The sequence below is a fragment of the Sturnus vulgaris genome, chromosome 27, assembly GCF_052056855.1.
Source record: "Sturnus vulgaris isolate bStuVul1 chromosome 27, bStuVul1.hap1, whole genome shotgun sequence".
NCBI lineage: Eukaryota > Metazoa > Chordata > Aves > Passeriformes > Sturnidae > Sturnus > Sturnus vulgaris.
This window is the reverse complement of record NC_142269.1, coordinates 2,097,461-2,123,761: the sequence shown is the minus strand read 5'-3', so window position 1 is coordinate 2,123,761 and position 26,301 is coordinate 2,097,461. Positions and strand designations below refer to the sequence as shown.

Genomic DNA, 26,301 nt, shown 5'->3' with positions numbered 1-26,301 from the left:
AAGGCTGTTCCCAAAGCACCACACAGGGTTAAATGTCACCCATCTGGGACACTGATCAGAGCAACCCAAGTGCAGGGGGTGATGAGTGGACTGTGGCCACCAGCCCTGTTTATCTCCAGGCTCCAAATGTCTCTCCCTGATACTTTCAGATATATTTTCCACCCAGCTTCCTAACCACACTCAGCTGGCTCTGGCAGAGCCTCTGCCCACGGCTGTGACTTTCTTCAGGCCACTGTTTAATTAAAGAAGCATTAATGCTGAGCTGCCCTGGACCACACAGCCAGTCCCAGCTCACTGGGCCATCCCTGCCCACATCCACTTGCTACACACGTCCAGGGTCACTCTCACTTCCTTAGACACCACCCTGGCACTCCTCCACCTGCTCCCCAGAGCAGCCAGGGGTCAGTGCCAAAGGCCAGAGGGGCAATTCCCTTCCCAGAGTCCCCACAGCTCCAGAGGGGCTCACACAGGGGCTGTGCTGGCTCTGGCACAGCAGGGGCTCTCCAGGTTGCTCAGGGATAGTCTGGACCTGTGCCTGGCCTGCCTGGTGTCCCAGAGGGAAAACAGACCAAAACAACATTTACAGGAAGTGCTCAGGCAGAGGGGAACAGCAAGGACATGCTCAGGTCCCCTTGGAACGAATTTAATGTGGAGACAGCACCTGGATGTTCTGAGGGACAGGAACAGGGCAGGGATTTATCTGTGTCCTCCATAGAGCCTCACTCCTCATCCCTCACTCCTCCCAGGCTGCCCAGAGCAGCAGTGGCTGCCCCTGGATCCCTGGAAGTGTCCAAGACCAGGCTGGACAGGGCTTGGAGCAACCTGGGATAGTGGAAGGCATCCTTGCCCATGGTAGGGCATGGAATGAGATGCTCTTTAAGGTCCCTTCCCACTCAAATTATTATTCTGGGATTCAATGATTCTGTGAATCCTACTCCTGACCCAGCTCTGACAAGAGACTGAGGTAGCATTGGAAGAGAACAGTCCTGCTTGAAACAGGCCCCCAAAAGATATTAAAATGCATGGAAACCTGAAAAAAGAAAGGGAGCAGAGCAAGGTCCTGAATCCCTTATAAATAGCAGCAGAAAGCAGAGACATTTATCAGTGTCTCTCCAAGCCCAGCCGGCTCCTTGCCAGAAAGACAGAGCCAAAGGCATCAGTCCCTCACTCCCCTTCTGCTAATTGTAAATTCAAGTTTAATGCCAAACCCACAGAATGCCAGATCGGACTGGTCTCTCAAGCAGAAAGCTAAATTATACATATTGCTGTGTCTGAACTAAATCCCTTGGACAGAACGGAAGGAAGAGGGGTCTGGAATAAGGCAGAATCATTGATATTTGGAGAGGGCTCTGAGACTCCTGCAGACAGCTCGTGTGTGCTGGCTGCAGCAGAGGGAGGGAATTCCACAGCCAGACAGAGTTACCATGACTCCATCTGACCTGATTCGTTTGGAAAGCACAGGAATCCTCCCCAAAAGGTACCACAGCCTGCCCTTGGGCACAGGGTGTTACACAACAGGAGCCTCACAAACTTCCCATCACTCTCACAGAGACATCAGAGTTACTGAATTCAGTCACTTCCATTCAGGTTTTTCTGGATGTTTTGCAGGAGTATGAAGTGTCTCCTCCCTCCTGTTGCACAAGGTGTGTGGGGAGCCCTGAGCCCTCTCTGCCCCATAGCTGGTACTCCTGCTTCCCCCTTCCCCACACACACGCACACAATTTTTTCCTGTTAGTAATTTTCCATAGAGGAAAGAGCCTGTAGGAAACAGGAGGTTATGGGATGACACTCCCAGGTTGCAAGCAGCACGTTAATTTAGTAAAGGACAGAGTCAGGAGCACCATTGACAGAGGTTTCCCAAATCTTTCCCTGCTCATGATCTGCATCCATGAGCTGCCCAGAGACTCCACTTCTGCATGTTCAAGGCACTTTGGAAACGCAGCATAGAAAAGTTTTATAAAAAGTTTTACTTGGAAATCAAGGAAGAACAATGACATAACTGCAGACAACAATAATAAAATTAACAAAATGCTAATGGCTACCCATTGCTTTGTCCTTGTTGATATAAAAAGTGTAACCTCAGATCCAGTGTACAAATACAAAAAAAATTGTGCATAATAAATGTACTATAATACTGTACATACAGCATAAACCGTTCAATGAGAATGAATTAAATATAGCTATTTGTCTTCTGACTTGGAAGACAAAAGAATAAAGTTCTAAAGTCCTAGAGTCAGTGTATAAACCCTTTCCAGGGGCTGAATCACGAGCCAACGGTATCCCTGAAAATCAGCAGAGTCAAATATTCCCTTCATGGAAGCCATTATTCATGGGACTGCTGGTTATGAGAAACTTGGAGAAAAAACCACAGTGTATCAACCGAGCCAGCGTTAAATCCAGACCGAGTTCTTCCCATCTCCTGACTTGCTACTGGCACTGCTTTTGTTCGAGCCTGCTTTGGATTTCTTCCCTCTGGAACTGCTGGGGTTGTTTTGGTTGTTGTAAGCCTGGATGGCAAGGTCCAGGCGGTCCTGAGCCACTTTGATTTCCCTCTGCAGGATCTCCAGGTCAGCGGGAATGTTGCCCTCGTTGCTGCCATACTGCTGTTCCTGAGCTATGTTGGCTTTGTTCTGCTTGTAGGCCATCCTGGCGTTGGACAGCTCCGTGCACTGCATCTGCTCTGGCTTCAGGGTGATGTTGTAGCCTGGGGGAGCCGAGGGTGTGTTCCAGGTGAAGGGGTAGTTAAAGGTCCCAGAGTCAACCAGCTCCTTCTTCTTGGCATTCAGCGTGTCCCGGATGGTGCCAAACCCCAAGTGCAGCATCTCCCAGACATTCAGGAGCAGACACATGCAGCTCACCCCGTACATTATCAGCAGGAAAATGGTCTTTTCAGTCGGCCTCGAAATGAAACAATCGACGTTGTGCGGGCAGGGCTTCCTGCTGCACACAAACACGGGGCTCACCTGGAAGCCATACAGGAAATACTGCCCCACCAGGAAGCCAACCTCAAACAGGGCCCTGGCCAGGAGCTGCAGGACGTAAATCCTCATGAGCCCGTCCTCGCGGATCTGCCGCCGGCTGTCGTGCTTGGCTTTGGCCGGGCTCTGCTTCTCTTTGCTCTCCCGCACGCTCTCCACCTCAATCTCCGGGTACATCATCGGGTCTTCCTCATGGTCACCCTCAGCCTCCTCCAAGCCCCGGTGCTGTTTCCAGCGGATGGGCAAGCTCCTCCTCCTGGCTCTCCTGCTGGCTTCGCTGTGCTCCACCATCCGGGCGATTTTATGGATGGCGTAGCCTAAGTACAGCACCGAGGGAGTGGCCACGAGAATGATCTGGAACACCCAGAACCTGACGTGAGAGAGAGGGGCGAAGGAGTCGTAGCAGACGTTCTCACAGCCAGGCTGCTCTGTGTTGCACACAAACTTGCTTTGTTCGTCATAATAAATGGATTCTCCTCCCACAGCAATTAGGACAATCCGAAACACAATCAACACTGTCAGCCAGATTTTGCCAACAAAGGTTGAGTGGTTCTGGATCTCCTCTAACAGGCGGGTCAGAAAACTCCAACTCATGGTGGTCAAATGAGTTTATCTAAAAAACAAACAGAACCCCCAAATATTTATGAGTTGATCAGCTCGAGCCTAAACAGTTCAAACGCAACCAAGAGAGTCTGAAAACCCCAGAGTTTTACACCCAGCTCCCATCCATGTTTGTCACCACCACCTGCTATCGGGATCCAGCTGCCAGAATCTGCTTGAAGATCCTACGTCTCCTCCGCAGGCTTTTGAGGAATCTGCTGTAAGAGAAAGTAGCAGTTCAGTATCATTTCATAAAAAAATGTGCTCCCAAAGCTACTCCCCAGTCCCAAGAGAGAGACACATCTGCTCTATATGTCACAAGTTGATAATAACATTTAAAGTGGAAGCTGAAGACTCAAAAACAATTTGTTAAAATTGTTAACCAATTTTTAATTTGTTAAAGCCTGGGCTGGTGATCATGTTCTCAGCCACAACCCACAGCAGACACTGTTGTGTCCAAGGGCAGTGCCAGCTGTCCTAATTCAGGAAGGGATGGCCCAGCCCACCTGTGATGCAAAGGCAGGACAACCTGGTGGCCTGAGCAGTGGCACTCTGCAGGGCCAGCCTATGGACAGGGCTGGGCCAAGGAACTTCTAACTGTGCTCGAACCATCCTGTGGATGTGATGCCTTAAGTTTTAAGTTTTTCTGGTCTGCTTTGGTGTGCAGCTTTTAGTTTTATATTAAGGGTTCCTAGGATCTTTTCATAGGGTGGTGAAGACAAAAGAGTCCTATTCCAGATGGGGACTCATGGACAATCTCTTCAAACTTCAGGCCCTAAGCATAAACAACATGAAAAGAGGAAGGTGGGCAAGCAAGCAAGGAGGATAAAAGTTCATGATTTGAGGCTATTAATTGGACAGTTGACTTCTGTATGGAAATGGACTAAAACCTATAAAAATGTGAGATCTCATGACCCAGCTCTCTTTTGCCTCCATCTTGGAGCCAGCTGAGCAGGGCCAGGACTGTGGAACTGGCACTGTCAAGGTGTGGCCTTTGAAGGCCCCTCAATAAATATCCACTTTGTTCTTCTTAACTCTGTGTAGCCTCTGTTTCAGCTCCTCTAGGCATCAGATGGATTTGGGTCCAGCCCCTCGGGGAGGCTCAAAACCTTCCTGCCAGGTTCAGAAAAGATTTTGGTGTGGATTTTGTAGTGAAAACCTGGTTAGAAAGAGTTACCTGTCAAAACTTTTAGAAGAGCTACTCCCCAGAAGTGAGTGGTGGGTGGTGAGGGCAGAAGGGACAGCACTGGCAGGAGCTGAGCTGAGCCGGAACTGCCGGGCCTGGCCACGCTCCCAGGCCTGGCACAGTGTGCCACAGGCAACTCTGCCAAATTCCAATGGCTGCAGACTCCAGGTTGCCCAGAGAAGCTGTGGCTGCCCCTGGACCCCTGGAAGTGTTCAAGTGTTCAAGGTTGGACGGGGCTTGGAGCAGCCTGGGACAGTGGAAGGTGTCCCTGTCCATGGCAGGAGTGGCACTGGATGGGCTGCAAGGCCCCTTCCAACCCAAACCATTCCATAATTCCAGGATAAATTTGCAATATTAACAGTAAAAACCCCATCCTTGGAAACTCCTGTCTGGCAACACTTTGAACAAATCCCAGAAACAATGCAGGCCCTCCTGGAGCTCCAAGGAGTGAAACTGGTAAAACACAGGAACTACTGTTGGACACTGTTAGAGCAACAGGAGATGAGGCATCTTTTAGTCTTTTGATGATGTCAAATATAAATTTGTTAAAGATTATTAAAAGAAATTATTACAACAGAACAACATTTGGTGACAGATCCTGACTGCAGAACTGGACACATTTCCAGCAATCTGATCTTAAAGGGGATTTATTCTTAACGTGAAGAAATGCCAGGAGACTGGAAGAAAACTAGTACTTGGAACTATTCAACTTCTTCCACGTAACTACAGAGTTGTTTATAGGCAAAATAATGAAATGTGAGGCGATACAAGCAATGCAGAATTAAAGGATATAAATGTGATCTCCCTCTGGTGGAATTCAGTATTCACTAAAAAGCCAAGAGCAGAGATATGGTGTGGATGGGCTGTGCAGGACATTTGATTTATCACTTCATGACACTGAGAGAAAAAAAATAGCACAGGGGAGTATTTAAAAAGGCCATATTAAGTGATCAGAAATAAGAAAAGTCTTGACAAATTATTTCCACATTAGGTCCAAGATCAGTTCCATAATTACAGCAGCTCTGAAAATCCCTGGCAGCCAGGCTGGATCTTCCCAAGCTCAACTGGGGAGTGGCTGCTGGCAAAATGGGCTCATGGGCCACAAGTTTGCAGGCTGAGACCTGGAGATGAGAGTTAGCAGTGGTACAGGAAAACAGGGATTGCTGGGGAGGCTGAGGCCCCTGGAACAGCTCCACTGCCTGAACCACATTCAGTGCAGCTCAGGACCAGCAGAGCAGGGTTTGTAACAGGGGGAGAGGCTGCTGTGGGTGTCAGGTGACAGGGAAGGGGGTGAGGCCCCTGAAGGATCAGGGTCTCAAGGAGAGCTGCTGCTGCAGTGGAGGATGTGAGCCCCGGCTGTGTCACCTGCAATCAGCAGCCGGGGGGTGACCTTACCTCCTTGTTAGCGAGACAGCCCCGGGCGCCTGCGGCTGCATCCTTCAGCACTTGCTCCAGCATCAGAGAGTGGACACAGGAGGCTCAAAACCAGCTGAGGGACAGGGAAGATGCCTAAAAGTGAGTGATTTAGAGAGATCAAGTTGCTTAGTTATGAAATACAGGAGGAAAATGAAAATGAATCTCAATAGCAGTGAATCAGAACCATGATGTGCCATCAGAATTACCAGTTAGGACAAAAATCTCTCACTCAGGTGGACAGACCACCTGCACTCAGCCCTGAAGAAGGACATGTTTAAATCAGATGTGTTCCACAGGTAACAGCTATTAGAGGTGCATGCAATCCTCCCAAGGCTTCCATCCAAGCTTCTCTTCAACACAACCTTGCTGCCATCATTCCACAGAGCGCTGGCTGAAATAAAAGGTTTATAACAAAGAGACCAGAGGTTCCAGTCCCAGTGCAGCCCCTTCCTGCAGTGGGGGCTCAGCACCCCCATTTCAGAAAGGCACCCAAGTGCAGCTCTGTGTCAGTGGGTGAGACAGTGCAGAGACACCTCACACTCAGCATTTCCCACTCAATTTGGAGTCCAGATGAAGGGCACAGTCAGTCTGGGGGTCCTGCACGTGCCTGAGAAGGCTGCAATAGGCAGCAAAGGCAGGTGAACCCCACATCTGGAACAGGAGGTTAACAGAGGGGAGGAGCCCCAATACCCCCCTCCCACCACACTGCTCTGCCCATCTCATCACCTTGGGCACCAACAGGACAGGCATGTCCCCACTGGCACCTCGTGATTCATCAACTAAAAAAGAGACAAAACCCAAAGGAATTTAAGAGGTTAATTCTTATCCCCTGAAAATGTCAGGGCCACACTTTTCACTGAAACTAAAATACTAAGTAAATTTGAAATTAATTAAACGCTGTTGCCAATGTAAATTTGGAGTAACAGCAGGAACCAGCCTTTAAATTTTCATATACTGTCACATTCCTCAGCAGTTAAGGACAGGGAAATTTGAAATGAGTGCAGATTTCAGTAAGAGAACCTTTACTTTTAGACAAGCTGCTACCTCCCATCTAAGAAACTTCTCCGAGGTACATGCCAGCTTTTCATGGTGCATTTACTACCTGCAGAAAGGTAGCAACACAGGAATCATTCCTTTGATTCCCAACCTGAATTCCACCACTTGTATCAATGCACAAAGTGGCAGACCTATGTACAGACATGTGCTGGGATGCAGGAGGATTTACTCAACCTGTGGTTAACAACCAAGACCTGCCAATTAGTGTGTTCTGGCTGTGGAGCTCTGGAGCTGCCCAAGAGCTGATTCTATTCGCCAACAAAGTGTCACTGTCCATTTAGTCCTAGTCCTGAGGAGACCTGCTGGGACAAACACAGGAGGACCCACGAGCAGGAAAAGAACTTCCTGGTCTTTAAGCAAATGTTTTGGTTTAAGTAAAATGACCAGTCATTAAATCTTGGAAAGGTTCAGCCCATCCAAATTAAATGAAGTACAAACCCAAGAACTTCCAAGCAGAATTCCGGGGGTGTCCTTCCGTTCTGTGGGATCAGCCAAGGTCAGAGGGGCACGTTCTGCCTCTCCACCATGTGCTGCAGCACCCAGACACATCACAGTAACCTTTACCCAACGTGCCCCCACGCTCCTGCATCTGTTGTTTCTGGCAACATTTAACTCAATAATTTTCCAATGTTTGAAAGAAAAGTCTATGGACACTGACACGCATCTGAGAAAGACAGAATGTCAGCAATTTCAGCTAATTTAAGTCATGCCAGAAAGTGCATTTGAGACTTTCATTCCTTGTATTTGTCATAAGTTCATTTCAGCACTTCCAGCGGAGGAGGCTCGTTGGAGTGGGCAGGATCCATGATGAAATATCAGGAGGCTTTTCCCTGACAGCAGCTGGCTCCTGAATTAAAGCTTTGCAGGCGCTGACATCCAGAGAGAATGAAGAAGAATTTGGAGCAGGTATATGGGAAAAAAGAAATCAGCTTCAGGTGAAGAATTTCTGGAGTTAACATGGCTGTTGTTCACAATGGCTCCTCAGGCGTGCCCCCTCCTCTACCCAGCCCATGGGGGGTTGGCTATAAACTTAAGCATTTTAATATTTAAAATTTCACCTCAGCTTTTTCCTGTGATGTCTTCCCACCACTCAGGGTGGGAAGAACTACCCCATGGAGCAACAGTCACTGTAAAATGCTCAAACTCCTGCCCTTGGATGGCAGAGCTGAGGTGTGGCAGGGACAGCAGTGGGGCAGGAGGAAGCTGCAATGCTCCAGCAGTGTCCCCATTCCCCCGAGATGGAACAGGAGGGCAGCACAGCCAGCACCACGTGTGTGTCAAGGCAGCCTCACTCCAGGCTGTCAAATCCCAAAAACCTTCAGAACCATCTCCTGGCCTTGTCTCAGCACAGACTGGGCCCAGCCCAGTACAAACTGGAGCCCCTTGGCTCCAACTCAGTACGCATTGGCAGCTACAGCCCAAAGCACCTGAGCAGGAGGGTGCAGGGAGTGCTGGTTTGGTTTGGCATTAGGCAGCTGGGCTGGATGATCCGTGTGGATCCCTCCCAAGCTCTTCTGGGATGTTTCTGTGGTACCAGGACTCATTTCATGTCGTTCCATCAGTGACAGGAGTGGGGCTGGGCACAGCCTCAGCACGTCCAAGGATGGCACCAAGCTGAGGGGCACAGCTGATACTCTGCAGGGAAGGGATGCCATCCCCAGGGATCCTGACAGCCTGGAGAGTGGGCCCGTGGGAAACTCATGAACATCAGCAAGGCCAACTGGAGGGTCCTGGATCTGGGCTGGGGTAATCCCCAACAGCAGCAAAGACTGGGAGAGCAATCCTGCAGAGAAGGACCTGGGGATACTGCAGGATGAACAGTCCAGAAATCCAAGTGTCCCCTGGGCTGCACCCAAAGCAGAGTGGGCAGAAGGCAAGGGGGGGAATTCTCTGGAGACCCCAGCACGGGACACACATGGACCTGTTAGAGGGAGTCCTCAGAGATGTTCCAAGGGTTGGAGCACCTCTGCTATGGAGACAGGCTGGGACAGTAGGGGTTGTTCACCACAGAGAAGTAAAGATGGAGAGACCATCTTGTGACCTTTCAGTTTAAATGGAGCTTGTAAAAAAATGGGGACATTTTATCAAGATCTGTAGTGACAGGACAAGGGACAATGCTTTTAAACTATGAGTGGGCAGGGTTAGACAGGATATTTTACCATGAGAGTGGGGAGGCCCTGGCACAGGGTGCCCAGAGCAGCTGTGGCTGCCCCTGGATCCCTGGCAGTGTCCAAGGCCAGGCTGGATGGAGCTTGGTCTAGTGGAAGGTGTCCCTGCCCTTTGATGGCAGGGGGTGGTGGAGGAAATTTCTCCCTAAATTTCCATATTTCACCTCCTCAGCACCTCCTCAGACACAGCTTCTCTGCAGGCTTTCTAGCCTCAAGGCAGTTGTTAAGGAGAACAAATATATCTCAGAATACTTTTTTCCTCCCTAAATTGTGTCTTCCCAGGTCATGCTAATGAAATTTGATTAATTTATTAATGATTTATTTGTTTTGTTTTGTTTTTAAGTAGTTTAAAAAGACATGTGCTGAGCAGGAAAAAAATAAGAAGAAATGCATAGCAATTCTGTTGTTAATCAAAAGAGATTTCATGCTGCATGAAAGTGAAATTGGGCCCACAGGCTAATTAAAACAGTATTTGAATTAGGATGAATGAATAATTAGCATTATTCATTCAGATCTCATTTACATTGAAAAGTAAGAAATTACATGATTTACAAGTACTTTTGGGGAAGCACAGGGGTTCCTTTGTTTTTTTTTTTTAACCTGGAAAATGAATAAGACTTTACTGCTCAAGAAAGCAGAGAGCTGTGGCCAGACCCAGCACTGGAATGGTGCCAACACATCCCAAATCTGGTGAGCCTTGTGCTGATGCCACCTGCATTCCCTGAGCAGTAACTCCAGTGTCCAATGTCCTGAGTGACACAAGGGTAAGGATGTGGGGATATCCCTGGAATGAGACAACTCACAGCTATCACCCTTCTATGCTCTCTGAAGGAACTGGGTCCAATCACCATCAATTTTACTCCTATTTTCAGCAATAAATATGAAAAAGAGTAACAAAAGTGCACTGCATTTTATTTTTAATCTTATAGAATACTTGGGAAGGAAAAGGCTGGGACTTTTTGGAGAGCACACAGTGCTCTTTCAAATAAATCCTCTGTCATCTGGCAGGGCTCACGTGGCGACAGCAGAGAATGGTTTGGAAAAAGCCACAATGTCAATGTCAATTTGGAAACCGTTTCTGAATGGTGCCTTCCAATCCCAGGCATGCTAACAAGGCTCTGCTGATTCCCTGACCAATCCCCCGAGTCTAAAAAACCCCACGCTGAATTATGAGACCACAGATCCTATGTGGGATATAAATAGAACAGGAAAATATGGGTAAGAGGTAGGGATATAATAAGATTCTTGCGCTGTCAAAAAAATAAAGATGTCAAGTACGTATCTTTTTGAAAATCAACATATACCCACCCGAGCACTGAGCTTACAGATAAACTGGAATTTGCAGCTCAGACATGAACCTCCGGTCGCCTCGGCGTGCCCTCTAGGTACTGCTAACATGGGAAGCCAAGTGACAATTTTAGCAACACTCCCCCGCAGTGACAAAATTCAAATGAAATCACAACGTGTTTTGTGCTGGCCCAAAGCAGCTTTTCCTGCACCTACAGCAAGCGTGCTGCTGCAGGAGCTGCGTGTGCAGGGCAGGCACCGCAAGGCGGACACGACGGGCCCGAGTTCATGTGAGAGCAGGAGCCTGCAGTGACAACACGCTGCATGGAAAATGGAGGCTGGGCTGTGCAGTGTCTGTCACCTCACGAGATTTTTGGAGGCCTGTTGTGGGGTCTGTGTCACCCTGAATCCCTTCACACACGCTCAGCAATCAGCATCCCTTCCCAAGGATGGGAATGAGGTGTTTCAGCTCACAGACTGCCAGAACGAGCTCCCAGTTTGGCATTTCTTGTCTCCTAACACCAGCCTGAGGCTGCTCCTCACACCCAGCCTGCACATGCCAGGTATCAGGAGGCAGAAGTGCCAGCTCTGTGCTTGTGAAAAACGAGGTTCACTTTCCTGGTAGATTTTAAAAGGTTTAATAAAAGACAGTAAGAGACAAACAATGAAGTAAAAGGTTATAAGAGCACCCCTGCTGTTTTGAAGACACCCATTAAATTCATCAGCCCGTTGCATATTCATAGATCTATCGTACATTTTCAAGCTTTTTAATAAAATATTTTCCATATTCTAGGAACTGTATTACATGGCTACTCTTTGAGTTTGCCTTTTTAGAGCATGTGTGTTTCTTGGCTGTGGTTTTAATTCATTTTTTTATTAGTCAATTTGGGCTGTGGTCTTCAATTTTTATAGATGGTCGGTGCTGGTAACTGGTGTATCAGTAGCAGGTGTCTTTATTGGGTGTTACCCAACCAAGGCAGTTCACTTACCACAAAGACAGTTTACCAGCCCATGTTACTCTTAAAGAAAACTATATCTTAAAAACCATTTCAACAGCACACCTTTAGTATCCACCCTAATATTTGCAAAAAGCCAATACCATACTATGTATCTGTAACAGTGGTGATGTGAAATGGGATTAAGGAGGAATGAAGTGGTCAGAGACTTTGGTGCTGCTTCAGCCACACTGAAACCCCTCGGGCAGCCTCAGCCACAGCAACACCAAACCCTGGGGAGCCAGCACAGTGCAGGGACTGGAGCCTGCAGCAGGAACCAATCCCCTCCTCCACACCCTGCTGGCACATGAGGAATAATCCAGCAAGGAAGAGCTACTGGAGCTCAGAACAAACCCAGTGTTTACTCCACAGCACTCCCCCTGTCCCCTCTCCTCCAGGCTCACACATCTCACAGCTCATCTCCACCACAGTTTAACCCCACTGAGCCTGGATTGTTTGAGCAGCTCTGGATGAACTGGGCTCCTGCAGCACTGGCAGGTCCAGCACAACCCACCAGGCCCTGCTTGCTCTTGCTCCTCCATGCAGAGGAGCCAGTGAGGCACAGAAAGCTTTCCCTGTGTAATTCAGCCGGATGTTGAAAACAAGGAATTACAGGGTAGGTAAAAGACTTTTTTTTTAAAGAATTTGAATCTGAAGTTCAAGCCATATGAGAGAAAACACCCAATACTGCTGTTCTGAGGTCAAGACCAAGTGTTTAACCTAATCCCGAGGTCTTGGATTGCCAGCCCAGGCTGTCTGCAGACAACAGATACCCTTAAAATCCAAAGATCTGAAGGGCAGCCTTGAGAAAGTCTGTTCCTACCATCAGATTGAACGTGGCCTCAGGGGCACAGAACACTCCTGAGTGTGAGCTGCCAATTCCTGTCCTTCCTGCCATAGGGATCCTGCAGGCTTTCCATGAGGTGATCACACACAGTCAGCACTCATCCCCAACACCAGAGTTCTCCTTCCTAGGAACAGCTCCTGGACCAGGCATCCATCTGATAAACCCTGGCTCAGACACACCATGTGCTACCTCTGGACAAAACCAAACACCCCAACACTGACTGATGTGAGGCTGACAGTCCCTTTGTAAGTGACAGAGCTTTACTTCAGTCACTTCTGAAAGTGCTTAAACCCTAAGGTCCCTTGTACCAAATGCATCACTTCCAGAAATGTGCAATGTTCTGATAGCTGGTAGTTTAAACCAGCACACCCCAAAGCAGGGTCAAGCAGAGCAGGCTGGAAGGCCCATGTCAAGCCAGGTTTTAAACACCTCTGAGGATGGAGACATCACTGCTCTCTGGGCAGCCTGACCCCATTAAACACCTCCAGAAACAAAAGCATTGGAAAGTCAGATTGGGCAGTGTGAGCCTACATCTGACCACACACAGAGTAAGAAAAGTTTTTCTTATGTTTAAGTGGAATTTGCTGTGTATCAATTTTACATCATCATTCCCTGGGGATCATGGAGAACAGTCTGGGCAACAGCAACAGGAGCAAAGCAATTTAGCAATTTTTCCTGTAAGAATAAACATAATAGAGAGGGGACAAGTAGCAGGGTCTTGAGCCACACAAGCAAGTGAAACTGTGACCTGAGATTCTTCCAACTGCCACAGTGCTACTTGTAGTGGCATGATATAACAAAATACATTATTAAAATATTAAAAATATCATACTGCTGCCTATTGGGAACTGTGTTCCTAGAAGTTATTTTAACAAATATGGCAAATGGAAGGGGAAAGATGGAAAAATTGCAGTGGGGAGAATGACAAAAGGCAGGTCCCGAGTGGCCAACAGTAATTCAAGTGAGAGTGTGATAGACTGGGGCTGGGGTTCTTGCACACACCTGCCAATGAATCCCAGGGATTCAGCCCCTTCCAGGACACACTCATGAGTCTAGGAACAGCAGAGGGAAAGAAGGAAAGGAAGGAAGGGAAGGAAAGGAAAAGAAGGAAAAGAAAGAAAAGAAAGAAAAGAAAGAAAAGGCAGAGAGTGTCCTGCTGCAAACTCTGCCTGTGCAGGCAGGCCCAACACCAGCACTGCCCCTCAGGGGACACCTGGGGACATGCAGGGTTTAGCAGAGCCCAGACAATGCAAACCCACTGTGACAGCCAGGGAACAGCAGCACCTGGGCCCACCCAAAACCTCCCACCACGACCCCAAGCACTGCAGTGAGGCAAGAAAGAACAATCCTGTTTCCCTGGACAGACCCACAAGGGTCCAAAGGGAAGAACACACAGAACACACAGAACCTCTGGGCACTGCATCCCCAGCAGGCACTGAGGGACAGGGGATCCTGGGGAGCAGGAGCTTTGGACAGGCTGCAGCATCCATGTGCTTACCTGGATCCCTGCAGCTCTCTGGCATCGAGCTCTGGGGAAGGCCATCCTCAATCCCACACCCTTCCAGTCAGGCATCAAAGGTTTCCCTGCCTTGATGTGATCAGCAATTCAAATAACCACAACACCCCTTAACTACACCCAATTCCACTGCAGCCAACAGCTCCACAGCATTTCCCCAGCGGGCTCCTCCTCTGCGCTCAGAGGGATGAGTGTCAAAAGAAAATGACACACTGGAAGCAGCTGACCCAAATATCACTCTCACGGCCATTTCAGGAAAGGAGAGATAAGCCAAAAGAGAGCAATTCTGTCGGCTCCTGTACATCAGAATCAAAGGCTCTCTCTTGGCTGAGCGGGAGGCAATCGGATGGGGATGAACACCTAATGCTCCCACCACCATCTTATGACAGTCAAGAGAAACCACGACAGTGTTTGCTTCATAGATAAGCCTCAAAAACTACCATGAACAGCTTGTAAATGAAACAGACACCACACACCCCGACACAGTCTGCCACAACGTCCCCAGTCACCCATCCTGCAACACAGCAGCTGCTTCTCTGTGACCCACATTCAGAAAAAAGAGTTTTATTCCCCAGCTCTATCTGGTCTAGTGGGAGCCACCGCCTCAGCCTACAACTCCACCAAATCCACATCACATTTTCTACAACAGCAGCTCTGCAGAGAGGGAAGGATGTTCAGAGGCAGAGGACACTGCAAACCAAAGCCTCACCATTACAAACCCTCCCCACCATGCTGGTGCTTTCAGGCCACCCAGTACTCGGAACACCTCTGCTAAACTGGACCTGGATTGTTCCTGTGCTGGGACACAGCAGCAGAGAGCCTTGCAGCCTCCTGTGACTTCACCCAACTCTGCAGAGCACCAAGGACAGTGGCCAGCTGTGCCAAATGGCACAACAATCCATGGAGATGGTGTTGGGATGGACAGCCAAGGACAGCACCTTGCCAGAGAACAGGTCTACAACAAGCCAGCACCTCACTCCCTCTACTACTGCTTCAACGTCTCCCAAGTGCTGCTAAACCACAGAAACAGCTGAAGAGTTTTGTTTCACTAAAGTTGGTTTTACACAGTTTATTCTGAGACAAGGAGCAGAGTAAGGCAGCAGATTGCAATACTGGCATTAAAATGTTACTCCAGCTTGAGTTCAACAGGAGTCTTAACAGTTTTATTTTGCCAAAGATAAAATTTAGAATATAAATATGCACATAGATTCACTGACTTATTTGTTGAAAAAAAAAATTCCTGTAATGAAATAAGAAACATAAAACTGTCCTTTTCTGAAAGACTTGAATACTTTGAGATCCCCTTGGGAAGAGACTTGAAGCACTGATGAACTCCCTATGCTCCATCATTCCAGCTGGGAAACACACACACCAACTGGGGCTTTTCCCCCTGAGAACAGCTGGAAATAACTCCTGGTTCATGAAAGGAGGCCAGAAGCTCTTTTCCCAGTGACAGGCACGCTGCACCAAGCACACAGTGGCAGACGGGTCAGTTTTTCCACCTGACTGCTTTCCATGGCCAAGGATTTTATCTGACTTATTATCGACACAGATTGGGACAATTAGCAGCAAACTGAAGGCAGATCAGCCTCCCCAGTGCTTAATTCGGGCATGAGACTTGACAGAAGAGCATCAAGGGGAGCAGGGGATGGTGTGTCCGGTGCTGTGGAGCTGCTGGAGGTAGGAAAAACCCACTGAGACACTGCAGCCACACACATGGTCAGGGCAACAGTGCCAAGCTTCCCCCAGCTTCTTATTTCCAAGCTTCCAAGATTTTAGGAGGCTGGTGATATCTCGTTAGTCACTGAGTGAACTTCATGCTTGCTCTGTAATGTCCTCTTCAAGCTCCAGCCAGGAGCCAGCAGATGATCTCTATTTGGCACACCCGGGAATGCACAAGGGCTGGGCCACTTCCTAACAGAGCCCAGCAGGTCTGCCTGCAAAAACATCCTTCATACAAAGGGTAATCGAGCATCTGCTGTATCACAGCTCGTTCACTCTCACAAAGGGCAATTAGCTGCAGATAAGATCACTCCTGATAAGGAACCACTGGCTGTTTGGAGGATTGTCTCCTTAAGGCAGGATTGTCTCATTAAGGCAATCGCACCCACTCTGCCAAACACAGTCACAGACTGGTTTGGGTTGGAAGGGACTTCAAAGCCCATCTTGCTGCCCCTCCTGCCATGGGCAGGGACACCCTCCACCGTCCCAGGGCTGCTCCAAGTCCCGTCCAGCCTGGCCTTGGACACTGCCAGGGAGCCAGGGGCAGCCACAGCTTCTCTGGGCACCCTGTGCCAGGGCCTTACCACTATCATGGTAAAGTATTTCATTTTATTGTCCCATCTAACCCTGCCATCTCTCAGTTTAAAAAGTGTTGTCCTTTGTCCTGTCATTACAGGCCCTGGTAAAAAGTCCCCATTTTTCTTCTAAGCTCCTTTATAAAGCTGAAAGGCCACAGTAAAGACTCCTCAGATTCTTCTCTTCTCCAGCTGAACACCTCCAGGTCTCCCAGCCCATCTCCAGAGCAGAACTGTTCCAGCCCTCAGACCATTCCCACTTCAGACTCCCACCTGCATCTTGCCAGAATCTCCCTGCAGAAAGCCACCATCAGGAACAGGCTCAGCTTTAATATCACTAAAAGAGATGACAAACCCATCCAGGGAAAATGATGCGACTCCTTTACACAGAACTCACAGCACCAGGAACAGCTCCAGGCTCTTTGCCAGCTCCGTCCCCTGGGACTCACCGGGATAATGGTTCCCACTGCAGGGACTGGAGGGAAGGTTACAGAGCAAAGAGCCAAACTGAGGAGTCCCAGCAGGGAGGGCTGGATGAATTAATGGAGCAGGGAGATGGACCCCAGCCTGGCTACAGCCATTCCTAAAACTGTCTTGGGACAGGGAAGCAACTGCAAGACGAGTTGTGAAGAAAATCCTGGCAAAGTGTAGTTCTTCAAACCCAACATTCACACAGGATTAATGACACAGAGCCAAATTAGTGGGCATTGATTATCTGTACAAATACAATAAACCAGGGAAAAGTCAGCGTGGCTTTGGGAAAGGCACTTCCAGTCCCACACAGGGCTCCAGATCTTCTGGGTTTTCACCTCTGCAAGTCTCTCTCATCTGAGGCTTCCTGTAGGAACCCCAAAAGGCCACTGGAAAAGGGACTGTCCCTGTATGGAGAGACAACTGGGTGGGAGACAAGGGAGTAGGAGTAAACAGTCATTTCCTGCAAGGGAGGGAAGTCAGTGCAGGGGTCACAGGGAGAGGCTGGGACCTGTGCCAGACTAGGACACTGTCTGGATGTGACCCAGGATCCTGATGGAAATATTCAAGGGGAGGTGGATAAGCAACCATGAAGAGCAGCACAGGGACCATATGAGTCTATGCAACCTGGAAATAAAATGGCAGATGGAATTCCACATGGATAAAGTGATGCTTACATTGAATAAAACAAATAAATCTCAATTTCACCTAAAAATAGATATGCCCCGAGATGGCCTCAGCAAGCAGGAGATCTTGGGGCTGTCAGGCTGCTCTGTGAATGCTCTGGCACTGCTCAGCACAGCCCCAAAACAGCATTTCACCAGTGTCAGAGGACAAGCACATCCAGCACACACTGCTGTGCCACCCTGAGTGCCCATGGCTCACCCATGGAGTGTGGCTCTGGTCACTCTGCTGTGCCACCCTGAATGCCCATGGCTCACCCATGGAGTGTGGCTCTGGTCACTCTGGCCAGCTCCTGTCATGGGAACAGAGAACAGAAGGAGATGGAGAAGAGGTATGGAGTGGCTGGTGGGGGAGTTGAAAAATGCAAGAAGGCTGAGGGAGGGAAACAGGCAGGGAGCTGTGACACCTGGAGTAGCCTGGAGAAGGAAAACCCCTCAAAAACTGCAAGCCAGAGCAGGCAAGGGTAAGTCTGTAGGCACAAAGGAGTCAAATGCTGAGTCCAGAGGTTCCCCCATGCTCTTCTGCAGCCCCCACATGGGACAGGTCAGAAACAGGACTCAAGCAGGCAAGATTCCACCTGATCCATGTGGCTGCTCCAAAGGAGCCAGCAGAGAGTGGCTCCAGGTGTTGGGGAAAAAGCCCCTCCATGAAGCAGCTGAAAGAGAGGCACCAGCAGATGGCAAAGGGAAGAGAATTGATACATGGGGCTGTTAATCACTGCTCAGTTCCAGCCCCCTGGAATTGTGTATGTGCCAGACGATCCCAGGCAATCAGAACACCTGAAGGGCAGTGATGATTTATTTCTGTCCACGGCTCTCCAGCACAACCCTGCAGGGAATCGGATTCTGCAGACACGCAGATCGATCCAGCTTGGTCACAGATTGCAAAGAGAGCAAGAGCAGGCAAGGAATACAAACCAAGCTGGGGATGGCACTGAGGAGAAGGCTCCAAGGCAGCTCCAGAAGGAGCAAAGACTTCACACGAACCAAGGAATAAAGATAATTTCCATATGGCTCCGTGGAAGATCGCCGTGTGCTTCCTCCCAAACACTTCAATTTTATTTTGCTTTATAATATCTCAGGAATCACAGTTTCCACCATGAAAATTCTTCTCATTTCAAAATAGTTTAACTCCATATCTGAGCAACAGCTGAGTAACTCCTGTGAATAAATCTGCTGCAAGTAAAATTTAGTCATTTCTCAACCACTTCAATGTTTACCATGAGAATCAGGAGATTTTTAAATTTTTAGGAGTACATGCTGCATGCAGGGCAGCACACCTGCAAGATACATTAAGAATTTTAACTATTTTAATTTTATGCCATTAAAAATGTACTGACACCTAGGCCAGCCCCATGAGCACAACCTACAACAACCCCCTTGCCTGCCTACAGACACAGCTGTAACCTCAGGACTGTGCAGCACTGGGTGTCATCTCTGTCCCTGAATCCACAGTGAATCCACAGCAGAGCCAGGCTTCCAGGAGTTAACAAGGAGTCGAAACTCTCCCTCAGGGGAACATGGGCACACACAAGACATACAATCACCCTTCCAGGCTCTTGACTATTTTAAGCAAGAGAGAGATACAGAACTTCACAGGCAATGGCTCGTTCCAAGTCTGGCAGGGCTGCACCACTCACCCGGGATGTCACCGCGGGCAGGAGCAACATCCCCTGCTGCCACCAGCATCATCCCTCATCCTGTAGGAGCTGCATTCCCGAGGCACACCACAGCCAGACCCATGTTTAGACACAGAAGTCATTTTTCTACATTCCTTAATCAGAAAAGCAGAGTGGACAGAAGCATCCCCAAGACGTGGCACTTTTAGGGAAGACTTTGGGGATGTTGAGAGGAGAGGGAATGCTGTGCACAGCAAACAAGGCAAACACTGCACCCCGGGACAGCAGATTAACGGGACACCAGAGCGGGGGCTCGACGGAAAATCATCAAATGTCAGCCTCCTCCAGCGCCACCGACTGCGGCATTGGGACTGGAAAGGACACGAGGCACAATCTGCTGGTCATCCATATGGATGCCTGCCTCCCTCCCTCCCTCCTTCAATCCTCCTCGGTATCTCAGTCGAGGTCAGGCATGCACACTCAAACTCGTTTTCTGACAAATTTGTAACTAAAAAGCTGGAACTAATAACTGTGAGAGCCCAAAGCTGGTTTCATGGACTTGTTTAGGCAAAAAAGCTGGCTGACTCCACCAATTTCCAATTTCCATCTAGGCAAGGTAATAGAGAGAAATCCTTCACTCCCATGTAAAAATGTAAATCCCAGCTCAGTGAGTCATTTAAGCACATGGCTAATGCAAAGCTTGAAACAAATCCTGCTAATAATCCGGGCTGCTCGCTTATTTACAGCTAGGCATGGCTTAAGTACCTGGATGATCTGGAAATACCCTCGAGCCCCCGGAAAAGAGCCCAAACTAGGCTGGTTTGGGAATTAATCACAGTGGTATGAGCAGAACTGCTAATATGAACCGGGGGAGGACTGTGTGTGTGTGCTGAAGCATCTGTTCAAGTTTAGGCATATAAAACATTTTTCAGCCCAATGACTCCAGAGGGAAATGCCTCATACATCAGCTCATCTGACTCAATTTTTCCATCACATTTCCTTTAATACAGTTTTGTCCATAAATACACTATTTGTTTTTCCTAAATATAGATTTTTATTTATAGTTAGAAAACCTTGTAACTTGTGTTACTGCTTAAAGCCCTGGGTTCTGCTTCGAAACAGAATCATTGAGGAATTACTGGCCAGTACTGAGGTATGTAACCAAGTTCTCTGTGTTTGCAGAAGTAAAAGGAATTTCTTTTTGCTCCAATATTTGCCATTTTCAGCATTTCCTTCACCAAGCATCACCACTAAGATCACAACTGCCCAGCCACACATTGTGTATGTCAATTATCCCACACCACATCCAGGAACTTTCACCTTAAATCTTCATTTTACACCAAAAACGAAGTCAAGTTTTTAAAACCCCCAACCAGATCTTCCAGACAGTCCTGAATTTGGGGAGAACTGTGCGTCACTACCCGAGCAGCGATAACAATTCATATTTATGGTATGAGGAGGTCAGAAAAGGAAATGCTAACATTGCCCTTTTGCCTCCAAGAACCATTTTGAAGATAAATTCCTTTTTGTAGCTTTTAATGGAAAGCAACCAGCCTCCCCAGACCAGGACCAAGAATGGGCAATGAATGGGAAATTTGGTGATTTTGACATTTTAAAAACACGGGTTTTTTTCAAGAGCGGGATTTACAGACTGAGCAATACTGAACTCAACAAATGAAATGTGATTTAATACAATTTGACCATTATTAACCATAACTGGAGTCAATAAAAAGCACAGCCTGTTATTCCATGGCACAAGCACGGGACAGTGGAATTGTACTTGTGCTGCTCGCGGGAAGTGCCGAGAGCAGCTGGAAAATGATAAATGCCAGGGGCTCCTGCAATAAACCCTTCACTGCCTTCCAATGCAGGGCACACAGAGGTAGCCGTGCAGCCACCCGTGAGGGGCTGGCAGCAGGGTCCAGGGACCATCTGTAACTCAGAGAGTCTCCCATCCTGCTGGGCAGCAATGTGCTTCCCTGTTCAGGTCAGCAGGGACAAAGCAGAGCCACCATAAAAATCAGGGAATAGTAACGGAACTTTTTAAATGGCAATAATTTGCTTCCTATTAAGCAGATTAAAAATACATAAATCTGGAGCACAAGTCAACTCCGTGGAGTGGCAGCACAGAACACAAAGGCTGGAAGCAGGGTGGGAGCAAAGGATCACCTTCCCCCTAATGAGGCAGCAGCGCCCATCCCCCGGGACCGACAACAAAGGGGTCCATTATCCACAGGGTTTAACTCCAAGTGTTTAATGATCGCTCCCCTCTCCGAGTTCCTGCTGGGGTTCAGAGAATCCTGTCTGAGCAGGAAGGGTGAGGCACCAAAGAGGTACCTTGTACAAGGCAACGCTCCTTTGTGATTTCCATGTTTAAAAAAAGTGCTGAAAATCTCAAGTGGTGTAAGGAAAGAGCCACGAGATCAAACCCCTCTCCCCAGCTCCAGGCTGGTGGTGAGGCTGCAGCCTGATTTCTGAGAATTATAGAATATCCTGAGCTGGAAAAGACCCACAAGGATCACTCGAGTCCAACTCCTGATTCCATCACCTCTTTCCTCAACCAGCAGCCCCTTGCAGGTGCAAATGACCACAAATCACCAAAATTCTCCCCAGCAAGCAGGGTCTGGGAGGAATTCTGTGAACTCTGTGGTGTTCCAGCAGCTCTCCATGGAAAGCTCACCATTCCATAAGGACTGCTGGCTCTCCAGCATCACAGCTGGGTCAGGAACGAGGCGCCAGCGGCACCGCCGAGCCCTTGTGGCTCTGGATTCCCCAGCTCCAGGTCCCCAGAGAAGCACCAAGGCACTGGATTTTCAGTGACCCAATCCATAACACACCCAAGAAAGGCACCTTTGGATTATCCAGCTCCTAACTGGGTGTTCCTAGGCTGCTCTGTTGGTCCTGAGTGGCTGGATCATACCTACGTACACCTCAGGCACTGCATCTCATCCTTTCCTTGGCAAAAGTGGTGGATAAGGAAAGTTTGGGGATTTTTTTGACTGACGAAGTTGCTGGCAGTCAGCAAATTACTAAATCAACAAATTTAGGTATTAAAATTCATAACAAACTCTCCATCACTGATTAGATTTCACAGCTTGTAAGAAATTCGCTCCTGTAAACTCTAGAACCACCCAAACCCAGAAAAAACTTTTTAAGATAAAGCAATATAATTTCCACACCAATTACCTTTAGAACCACGGAATTCTTTAGAAAAACTGTGCCTATAATTAAAACTCTCCAGGGTGTACCAAAAGCATTGCTAAATTCTTAAAATTGATCTCAATTTGCCCATCATCTGGGTTTTAACTTTCCCCCTACCGAGGGCTGGGACCCCTGGAATTCCTCACCTCTCGCACATTCCCAACTGTCTTGGGGCTCCTCTCTGCCTTGTTCAAAGCAAGCGCTGTGCTCTCAGTCCTTGACCCAAATTTTCCAGTTATTTACCAGTATTTGCATCACTTGCATGTTATCTGTGATGAGCTGGGTGTTTGCTTTGAAGTGAGAGGCAAAATAGTCCCTAATAAAGGGCTAAGGATGGAACACATCTAGAAAAGAGATTATTTCATGACCATTTCTTGTCTAGAATCCTGCATTCAGACCTGTGAGTTGCTTTAAGAAAACTCAAGATTGTTGTATAAATTAAGAAAACACTTAGATTTGTAAAAGGAAATGTTTTTATTAGTAATAACTCAATAGTCCCCTCCATCAATGGTAGGACAAACAAACTCTAGTCTAAAAGAACTAAAGCTAGTCAGACCCTTTGGTAAGGACAAGCCTGTCAGCAAAATATTTTTAATAACTTTTCATCACTCAAACTAAACTAAACCTTGATAAACCCATTTCAAAAGGACAAGAGATGCTGGGTGACAAACCCAAGGAGTAAGTGGTCATGTTTCCAACACAGTTCAAAAAACAGAGATGCTCTTGTAAAACGAGTTTCATGTGATGTGAAACCTCCAAAGGAATGTGTCACCGTGCTCCTGCATTGTCCCATGCGCTGGCATTTCAATTTGGAAATGTCAGACAAGTTCTTGATTCTGGAGAAATACCCTGCAAAGGGCTCTCCTCATGGAAGGAGCCAGAGCAAGGCTCACAGGGCAGACCCCACGCTCAGCCCAGCCCCAGCCCCGCAGCTCTTACCTGGCCGCCTCCACGCCCGCAGACATGGTGAGAGCCCCGGCCAGCCCGGGGAGAGCCCAGCACTGCGCTGCTGCCCCTCGGTGTCACTGAGGACCAGCCCCTCGCTGCAGCTCTCGGTGCATTCGCCAGACAGCAGAACGTGTGACAGCTCAGCCCACCCCCAGCGAGCCTGCAGTGACCACAGCGCTCCGTCCCTGCCGCTCCCCAGAGCTGCGGAAGTGCCGGAGTTAACGCCAGCACAAATCCAGGACTGGCCCTCGGAGTCAAACGGCACAGCAAGGCTCAGATCCCCTTCTAAACTCCTTACCTACCCCAGCGCCGAGCCGGCCTGTTCCCGCAGGAAAGCACAACTTTGGAACAGACTTGGAAAGCACCAAAAATACAGAGAAGGGCACCTTGCATTTTCCTAAACACGAATCTTGACAGAAAACAGCTTTTTCCCTTAAATGACCTGGAGAACGGAGGATCTGGTAACTGCACCGACAGCTGGTTCATTGAACATCCCCGGGACATAGATTTCTAACAGGAAGGGACAGTTTGGGGTTTTTCTTAACCGATTATCCTTGACTTAGAGCAGGCAGGAGACATGGAAATAATAACAACAATCAACGGTCTGTCAGAAGGGTTCTGTTCTCCCTCTCATTTCCAAATACCAACCAAACACCCAAATAAAAATCAGAACCCGGTGGTACCAACTGTTGCTCCAGAATCCATACGGTCCATCCATGCCCTAATTAATCCCTATCAACTATCTCCTATTTGCAATTAATTTGACAGTGGAATAAAATCAGCACTTCACTGGGAAGCAAGGTCACATTGACCAGAAAGTGTCAGGACTAATTCCTACTAACAGAAATGAGAATTGGCTTTAAAAGGCCAGTAAAAATAGCTGCACAAATGTCATTCTCGTGAAATTTTATGACGCTGGGTGAAAGTTAGGCCCAATGGAGGCCAAAACTCTCATCTGATAAAAGAGCAGGATTCTTCTCATCGTTCTCTGCGTTTGAGTCAAGCACAGAGAATCACGGAATGTCCTCAGTGTGAAGGGACACACAAGGTCATCAAGCCCAACTGATGGCCCTACACAGGACACCCCCAACAATCCCACCACGTACGTGCCTGAGAGCTTTGTCCAAACACTCCTGGAGCTGGAGAAGTGTTTCCTCGAGCAATGCCAAACCGCACGGCTGCGGCCCGTCAGCTCGAGGCAGGGCTGGCTCGGCTGCCAGCAGCGCTATGAAGGTTTATCCGGGCAAGAAATTCTGAGCAGGAGCTGCTGCTTCCAGGGACTGTGTTGGAGCTGCAGCAGCCGACACTGGAGATGCGGGAGCCCCGTCCTGCCCGGAGCCGGGAGGGGGACGGGAGTGACACGGGGGTGACACGGGGGTGACACGGGAAGGCAGGTGGGCACAGGAGTGACACAGGTGGGGAGGTGGGCACGGGGGTGACACCGGAGGAGAGGTGGGCACAGGAGTGACACAGGTGGGGAGGTGGGCACGGGGTGACACGGGAAGAGACGTGGGCACCGGGGTGACACGGGGGTGACACAGGTGGCGTCTCCCGGTGCGATCGCTCCGTTCCCGCGCTCGGCAGCGCGGGGAGCGCTCCGTTCATCACCGAGGTGCAGCCGCGGGCCGGCACCGGCGCTCCGCCCGGGAAAGCCCTCCAGGCATCACTTCCCTCGGGATGAACAGCCCGGAGAGGCCCGTCCCGGAGCGCGGAAGGCAGCGGGGAAGGGGGAGGACGCGGAGATCCGGAGAGTGACACCGGCCCCTCGTGTCGGCACCGGCGGCGGAGCGTGCCCGGCTCATCCCGGCGCCTCCGGATCCCCCCGGAGCGCCCGGCTCGGTCCCTCCGGGCTTCCGCCTCCCTCAGCCCCTGCGGCTCCGTCCCCTCGGGGCCCTCGACTGCGCTCGGGCTCCCGCCTCCCGGTGCCCCCGGAACGGCCGCTCGGTCCCGTCAGCCTCCCGCCGTCCCCAGTGGCTCCGGCCCCTCGGGGGGCGCCGCTCGGTGCCCTCAGGCCCCCGCCCGGCCCGGCCCGGTCCCGCCGCGCCCTCAGCCCCCACTCACCGGGTCCGGCCCGTGGCGGCGCCGGGGCCCCTCGGCCGCCGAGCCCGGGCGGGGGGCGCGGGGCGCATGCGCGGAGCCCCCTCAGCGCGCGCGGGCCGGGGCGGGCGGGGACGGAGGAACCCGGGCGGGAGGGAGAGTCCGGACCGGGACCGGGACACGGGACTGGGACTGGGACTGGGACTGGGGACTGAGGTCAGGGTGGGGACAGAGGGACCCGGGCGGGAGGGAGAGTCTGGACCAGGACCAGGACCGGGGCTGGGACACGGGACTGGGGTCAGGGTGCGAACACAGGGACAAGGACAAGGGACCGAGGTCAGGTTGGGGACACAGCAGGGAATGGGGACAAGGACACGGCACTGGGGTCAGCATGGGGACACAGGGACAAGGACACGGCACTGGGGTCAGCGTGTGGACACAGCAGGGGATGGGGACAAGGACATGGAGCAGGACAGAACATGGGGAACAGGACAAGAATAAGAGGAACACTGGAGCAGGGCTGTGGACAAGGACGCCACAAACAGCGTGGGACAGGGACATTGGGAGCAGAATAGGGACAGGAGCAGAGTAGAATGGCGACACCGAGAGCAAGATAGGGATGGGGATAGGGATAGCAAGAGTAGGATGAGGACAGGGACATAGGGAGCTGGACAGGACCTGGGGCAGGGTAGGGATATGGAGACCAAAACAGGGTGGAATGGGGCCATCGGGAGCAGAACAGGGACAAGGACACAAGCAGCAGGACAGTGATGGGGACAGTGGGAACAGGACTGTGGGTGGAGACCAGGAGCAGGATGGAGGCAGTGGAAACAAGAAGGGGACAAAGATGCTGAAAGGAGGATGGGGACATAATGAGACAAATATGGAGGCATTGGGAGCGATATGGGTGATGGGGACACTGGGAACAAGATGGGGATGGGGAGAGCAGGATGAGGACAGGGATGTAGGGAGCTGGACACAGACTGGGACAGGGTG

The 26,301-nt window shown here is 49.7% G+C and overlaps 1 protein-coding gene across 4 annotated transcripts; it reads right to left on the bottom strand.

The window, feature by feature from the left end:
- Positions 1–1,946: 1,946 nt before the first annotated feature.
- On the bottom strand, positions 1,947–25,376 carry GJC1 (gap junction protein gamma 1). Of its 4 annotated transcripts, none has more exons than XM_088179451.1 (4): positions 25,330–25,376; positions 6,160–6,273; positions 3,724–3,796; positions 1,947–3,591 (listed from the first exon to the last, which is right to left on the bottom strand). In XM_088179451.1, exon 4 carries the CDS (start codon positions 3,570–3,572, stop codon positions 2,391–2,393), a length of 1,182 nt encoding a protein of 393 aa, XP_088035577.1. In that variant the 5' UTR covers positions 3,573–3,591; positions 3,724–3,796; positions 6,160–6,273; positions 25,330–25,376; the 3' UTR covers positions 1,947–2,390. The 4 variants fall into 4 exon arrangements, with proteins under 4 accessions (XP_088035577.1, XP_088035578.1, XP_014740328.1 ...); XM_088179452.1 differs by having other exon boundaries at positions 3,724–3,793; positions 25,330–25,375; XM_014884842.2 differs by lacking the exon at positions 25,330–25,376 and adding an exon at positions 23,260–23,357.
- Between the last annotated feature and the right edge of the window lie 925 nt (positions 25,377–26,301).